Source organism: Molothrus aeneus, chromosome 12 (assembly GCF_037042795.1).
Source record: "Molothrus aeneus isolate 106 chromosome 12, BPBGC_Maene_1.0, whole genome shotgun sequence".
Taxonomy (NCBI): Eukaryota; Metazoa; Chordata; class Aves; order Passeriformes; family Icteridae; genus Molothrus; species Molothrus aeneus.
Window position 1 is genome coordinate 1,380,351 of NC_089657.1, and position 6,670 is coordinate 1,387,020.

Here is a 6,670-nt window from a genome sequence, read left to right on the forward strand (position 1 = left end):
CCAGCGGGGCCGTTGCCTCCAGAGCCGCTCAGGGAAGTACCATGGTTTATATTAATGTATTTTATATTCACAGACCCTCAAACCAGGTCTGCCCAATGGAATATTTCTTCACAGCTTTGCAAGAGATTCGCAGCTGACCGAGTCAACTGTTGCTCTGTAGATGTGGAGAGGGAAGAAGGGAAGGGGCCAAGCACAAAATCCTTCTTTAATCTTTTGGAAGTAGTTGTCAATCGCTAACCTGGGCGCATCCTTCATCCTTCTCCAAGCTACCTGACAAGTCAGAGAAAAGGGGATTTAGCTTCCTACGCACAGTGAACCTCGTCCCCACACCTCAGTCCAGCCGATATATAAAAGTGAAACAGTCTCTCAAACTAAAAAAAAAAAAAAACCAAAAAAAGGAAAAAAAGAGAAAAACCAGTCACACTGCGCTCAGTCTTTGGTTTCCAAGTTCAAAGGAGGAATCTGTTTCAAAGCTTGAAGCAGAGCCGAGGAGTCGATGGGGGAATGGGCTGGTACAGGAGAAGGGAGTCTCTGGGGCATCAGCAGAGGGGGGGAGATTTTGTCTGGGTTCATGAAGCCCGTCAGTGCCGCGGCAGAGGCCGGCAGGCTGGGGTACAGCACGGGAACCGAGGCCGGGTACCAGCACTTCTCCAGCATGGGCAGGTAGGCGGTGGCGGACGGCGGGATCAGGTAGAAAGGCAGGCACAGGGGAGGCTGGTGAGCGTGGGGGCCCAGGAAGCCGCTGGCAGAGCCCATCATGTCACTGCCAAAAGGGCCCTCGTCCTGCGGCGACTCCAGCCTGCTCCTTTTGGCCGGCGGGTCCTCAGTCTCTTGCTTAATAGAGCTTATTCTCTCCTGGACAGCGTACTTGAGGTCGGTATCCTTTTTGAAATAGGGCTGTTCCGATTTGGAGTCGCTTTTGTCCAGCTCTCCCCCGTACCCGCTGTCCGTGTCCGTGTCGCTGCCGCTCTGCTCCCCGCTGGAGTGAGCGAATGTCCGCTGGATCACGGGCACGCAGTTCTTCCCGTGGCCCTCGCCCGCTGCGCCCAGCGGCGCCGGCTTCTCCTTCAGGTCCAGCATTTTGGGAGGGATGTCCCCGGCCTTGCGGGCCGCCCCGCCCTGCAGCACCTCGCTGGCCATCCGGTGCAGGTGGCTGACCAGCTGCGACGACTTCAGCTCCTTGCCGTTCTCATGCTTTGCCAGGTATTGCAGCATTTCCTTGGCACACATCTGGAAACCGGATCGAAACATTTCCTGGCTGGAATCGAGGTTTCTCGATGACAGGTCACCTAAGGAAACATTAACAGAAAGAAATTAAAAATTAACAACATGCTAAATAGTTCCATTTCCAGCTCTGAGGCAGGACAGAGGCGATATTGGACTTGGGTTACAGCACAGCCTGAGGGGAATGCGATGGCCAAGCTGGACTCTATGAACAGAAATCCCCAGATTTCTGCAGAAAAGGACAATTCCATTGGAACATCCACCTGTCTACTTTTACGTAATAAGTAAAAGCGCTGCCTGCTCGTTTTTGCTATTTACTGTAAAATCCACTTTCAGCAGGTACTGGAGTGTGGAGAGGGGAGTGAGTCAAGCTGTGGCTTCTCCAGGAAACCCCCGGGGAAGGCAGGGTGCACCTCGCCCTGCACCTCAGGGCAGGGAGCTCCCGGCCCTGTCGGCAGCTCTGCCAGCCCCAGGGGACTCGGCTGCTCCCGCAGCTCCACTGCACTCCCTGTGGCTGCCGGGGCACGGACCGTGCCTCCGAAAAATTCGGGTTTACTGTATCCGATTCACGTGAGAGCCACATGTGAAATCAGCAGGAGGAAGTGCATCTGAGGCTGATAAGCTGAAGCACCAGGTCCCCTCTGCCTGGAGAGCACAGGCCAGGTCAGTTACAAAGAAACTTAAAAAGGTGTGTATAGAAAGCAGATTTATATCTATTTCCAGAGAAAACAGCCAAATAAACCAGACTGAGTTATCTAAAGCTCACAAACACAAATGGGGAGAACCAAATGGCTTTAGAGAGAACCTCACAGTAAACCTGCGCTGTAACTAAAACTACTTAAAACCCAGTTTAATTTCAAACAACTCCCAGGGCACTCTGCACTGACCATCTCGAGCAATGCATCTTTTTTTGTGAAAGCTCACAAGCAAAGCCTGAGAAAATGACAGCACAAAAGGCCAGGATTCCTGCCTCCTCCCTTCTCGGGAACAAGGTGTCACAACCGCATTTCACAGGCTCCCCAGGGAAAGCCCATCACACACACACACACACACACAGAGGCTCTCGCCCTGCCGGCTCAACACTCACCCGCCTGCAAACCGTTCTGCAAAGCAATGATCTTCTGCTGCTGCTGCTCGATGAGATTGGTCAGTGCCTTCACGTGCTTCAAGGTGAGCTCCAGAACCACAGCCTTCTCCAGGTGACCTAGAGTCTGGGAGCACAGGGACAGGTTGGCACCCGCCGCCGGCTCGGCCACGCAGGCAGGAGCTGCCAGCGCCTTCCCGGGAGCCGCGGGAGGACGGGCACGGCGAGACCTGAGCAGGCAGGATCACCACCGGCAACATTGCACGGAGATAAGTTAAAAAGCAGGCTGCGGAAAAGGCTCTCAGGGAACCCTGCGGGTGCTTTGGGACCAGCCGCATAGCCTGGAGAGAAGCGTTTTATTTATCGGTTCTGCTGCCCCTGCTGGCACCGTGACCGGGCAGCCCGGCCGGGGACGGCTCTCGCCCGGCAGCGGTGCGGGGGGGACGGCCCGGCGGGCAGCTCCCGCAGCTCCCGGGGAAGTTTGGGATGTGCTTACAGCCTACCCGGGCGTGCGGCACCACGGAAAAAAAATTAAATAAATAAAATAAAAACCCACCCCAAATCGGCGGTGAAGCGGCAGCAGAGCGCCGGCCGCAGGGGAGCCCCGTCCCTCCGCTCGCACCTACCGTCAGCTTGAGGTGCTCGGGCAGCAGGTCCTTCAGCTGCGCGATGCACTCGTTGATCCTGTCGCGCCTCTTCTTCTCGATCAGCCGGTGCGGCAGCTTGTAGGTCTCCTGCGGGGCCGGGGCAGCGGGTCAGCGGGGGGACAGCGCAGCCCAGCCCAGCCCAGCCCGCCCGGCCCCGCTGCTCCCGTCCCGTCCCGAGCGCGCCGGGAGCGGCCGAGCCCCCGCCCCGGGAGCGCTGTCACGGGCACGCACCGGCCGATTCACCCCGTTAACCCCCAGTTCACCCCGTTAACCCCCAATCTACCTTATCGCCCCTCGCTGTACCCCGTCACCCCCCATTTACCTTGTTGTCCTCGCTCCTCTTTAAGCCCCTCCGGGGCTTGTACACCTGGTACATGTGCGCGAAGTCCAGCCTGCACGGGCGAGAGGAGAGCAGCGCGTTACCCCCGTCCCGGAGCCGGCGGGGCCGCTGCCCCGGAGCCCCCCGAGCCCCCGAAGCCCCGCTTACCCGGGCAGGTCTCCGCTCTCCAGGGCGGGCAGCTTGCCCAGGCAGCCGGGTGGGGGCTGCGCGCTGGGGATGCGCTCCATGGCGGGGGGCGCTCAGGGCGGGCAGGGGCGCTCAGGGGCTGCGGGCGCTGCCGGTACCGGGGCCGGTGCCGCTGCTGCTGCTCATGCCGCGCCCGCGCCGCGCGGGCTGAGGAGCGGCGGGCGGCCGCGGGCCGGGTTAAATGCGGGCGAGTGGGTGGACGGGAGCGACGTGCGGAGCCCTGTGACCGCCGGCACGTCTGGCGGCCCCGGCGCCCCCGCCCCGCCGTCACATGAGCCTCACGTGGCGGCGGCGCGGGGGGAGGCGGGGCCGCGGCTCCGGGGCCCCCCCGCACGTGTGTCCCGGCGCGGCGGGGCCGGAGCTGGCGGCGCGGGGCCGGGCCGGGCCGTGCCGGGCCGTGCCATACAGCGCCGTGCCATACAATGCCGTGCCTTGCTGTGCCATACCGTTCCATAAAGTGTCATACCGTGCCGTGCCATACCGTGCCATGCTGTGCCGTACCGTGCCGTGCCATACCGTGCCTTGCCATACAGCACCGTGCCATACAGCGCCGTGCCATACAGTGCCTTGCTATACAGTGCCTTGCTATACAGTGCCTTGCTGTGCCATACCGTGCCATAAAGTGTCATACCGTGCTGTGCCATACCGTGCCATGCTGTGCCATACTGTGCCTTGCCATACAGTGCCTTGCCATACAGTGCCTTGCTGTGCCATACCATGCCATACCATGCCATACAGTGTCATACTGTGCCGTGCCATACCGTGCCGTGCCATGCCATGCCATACCATGCCATAAAGTGTCATACCGTGCCCTGCCATACTGTGCGGTACCACTGCTGCGTCCCGACATAGGGGAAGGAAAAAAAATCACCCCCCCCCCCCCCCCCCCCAAGCGACACAGGCACAAAACACGGACCTGGAGAAAGCTGAGAAAGCTGCAGCCGCTGAAGTTTGGAAATGTTGGGGAAACAATAAAATAAGTGAGAGTTGATAAAATGCAGCTCTGGGGAAGTGGTGGTGCTGCAGGGAAGTTTTGGGGTGGTAGGATCCCATCGCTGGAGGTATCCAGGGCTTGGAGTAACTTTCTCCGGTGAAAAGTATCCATCCCTGCCCATGGCAGGGGGTTGGAATGAGGTGGGCTTTAACGTCCCTTCCAAATAAAACCATTCTGTGATTCTATGATCAGCAGGAAATTCTCCCCTGTGAGGGCGAGGAGGCCCTGGCACAGGTTCCCAGAGAAGCTGTGGCTGCCCCTGGATCCCTGGAAGTGTTGCATGGAATAACCAGGTCTTGTGGAAGGTGTCCCTGTGCATGGCAGGGGTGGAATGATGACAATTTAAGGTCCCCTCCAGCCCAGACCCTTCCATGAGATGCCATGCCTGTGGCAGCCTGTGGATGCCAGCGGTTGCACAACGCTGAGCAATGATAATGGTTTGTGTGTACCTGCCAAGGCAGAGCTCTCCTGAAGGGCCGTGGTCACTTCCCTGCTGAGTGCTGAGCAAGTAGAGGCAGGCTCAGCTGATAAAAGGTGCATTTACCAAGATAAGGGAACAGCAGAGCTCCAGCACTGCTGCTATTTCCTGCAGAGTCCTGGCTGCTCCACCTCAGGAGGAATCCGAGGGCAGGAGGTGCTACATGAGAGCACAGAGAGGTTTTACATGGGTGATGGAGACAGGCTGTTTAAGGCTTACCCCTGTCCAAAGGTGTCTGCTGTTACCAGGAAGAATCCCAAGGGAAGTCGGAGCCTCAGAAAAATGCTAGCTATAAATGTAAGGTCTATAAAAGCCCAAAATCCCCTCCAGTGTGAACAGACAGCACTATATCAGTGACATGGGGCTCCCACAAAACAGATGCTTGGCTTGTCCCACTCAGCATGGTCCTCTCAGTGTTTGACATCCAAGCCTGCAAACCCGGTGATTATGGCCAGGATCGTGGAATCCCAGAATGGTTTGGGTTGGGAGGGACCTTAAAGACATCTCAATCCAACCACCTGCCATGGGCAGGACCTTGAGGGTCTCTGTGTGCCACAGCCCTGGTGCACCATGGAGGAGTTGGGGCTGAGCATGGAGCTCTGAGTAGCACAGACCCACAGCTCCGAGCTGTGACCTCCCACAGCAGAGCTGCTCTTTCCTGCAGGCACTGAACAGACTCTGCAATAACCACCAGGAGACGTGGGGGTGATGTGTTTGTCCCCTGCTGCTGCTCAGGGGACTGTAACCAGCCTCAGGAAGGAGCCCTGGAGCAGACGCTTCGTTCTCTCTGTGCCCCCAAGACCAAAGATGTTATTTTCCAAACAAAGGGTGAAAAAAACACAGACAATTTTTCATCTGTCCCATCACTGACCCTTTGTCCAAGGCAACAGAAATAATTAGAGCTTGCTGCAGCCTTTTGCTAATGAAAAATGAGGTTTGGGGCCAATCTGCTCTGCATTTGAAGTTCAGGCTCCAAGAGTACGTGGACAGCTTCATGCCCGTGGATTGTCTGACTCCTGCATGCTCCTTCAGATATTCGGTACATTCCTGCAGTGGGTGGTGAGCCACAAATCAGGGTCAGAGGTAATCCCCAATTATTTAGCCCTTTTACTGTTCTCGTGCTTGCCAAACAATTCTCCATATCAGGATTTGCTCATGACCTTAAGGGATGTTGCCAAGGATTTAGGAGTCCCCCTAAAAGGAGGATCCAAATGAAGTTATGGCATTCTTGGGCATCAAGTGAGATTGCTCGAGAGTTGAGTTACATTTTCCTGGGGATCAGTTTTCATGAGCAAGGACTGATGCAATCATCAATTCGCCTTCTCGCTTGTGTTTGCTGAATTATTTCTACATGGAGGGCTCCTTTACACCACACGACTCAGGCAGTAACAAAATGTTTAAAAAGGCTGAATTCCCTCCAGCCATCCGTGGAGCAGCAGCTCTCCTGAGCGCTCCTCCAGCAGGGCTGGGAGTCACAGGACCGCGACAGCTCGTGTCCAAGGGGATTTGCAGTTATTTACAGAGGCACGAGAAGGTGAGAGTTTGGGGGCTGGTTTGGGGGTGGGCTGGGAATCCGAGACTCAGGATCTGCCCCTTCCCCGGGACTGTCCCCTTCCGACCGCAGGGATTTGGGGGGAAAACGTTCCAAAAATCCCTGGCACTGCTGTCTGATGGAAGCCTATGTGGGCAGCGCCGGGAGTTAACAGATGGGTTGTGG

At 57.3% G+C, this 6,670-nt stretch overlaps 1 protein-coding gene across 1 annotated transcript; it reads right to left on the reverse strand.

Annotated features, from left to right (window-relative positions):
* Positions 1–396: 396 nt before the first annotated feature.
* BHLHE40 (basic helix-loop-helix family member e40) lies at positions 397–3,569 on the reverse strand. Its single transcript, XM_066557965.1, has 5 exons — positions 3,443–3,569; positions 3,278–3,347; positions 2,935–3,042; positions 2,312–2,435; positions 397–1,289 (listed from the first exon to the last, which is right to left on the reverse strand). Exons 1-5 carry the CDS (start codon positions 3,520–3,522, stop codon positions 430–432), a joined length of 1,242 nt encoding a protein of 413 aa, XP_066414062.1. The 5' UTR covers positions 3,523–3,569; the 3' UTR covers positions 397–429.
* Positions 3,570–6,670: the final 3,101 nt, after the last annotated feature.

Bases quoted from the DNA above. Each gene is read 5' to 3' on its own strand.
- BHLHE40 (XM_066557965.1), bottom strand. From the start codon at position 3,522: ATGGAGCGCATCCCCAGCGCGCAGCCCCCACCCGGCTGCCTGGGCAAG. The intron at 3,348-3,442 runs GTAAGCGGGGCT...TCGCCCGTGCAG, and splicing joins GAGAGCGGAGACCTGCCCGG to GCTGGACTTCGCGCACATGT. The intron at 2,436-2,934 runs GTAGGTGCGAGC...CTGTGCTCCCAG, and splicing joins CCGAGCACCTCAAGCTGACG to ACTCTAGGTCACCTGGAGAA.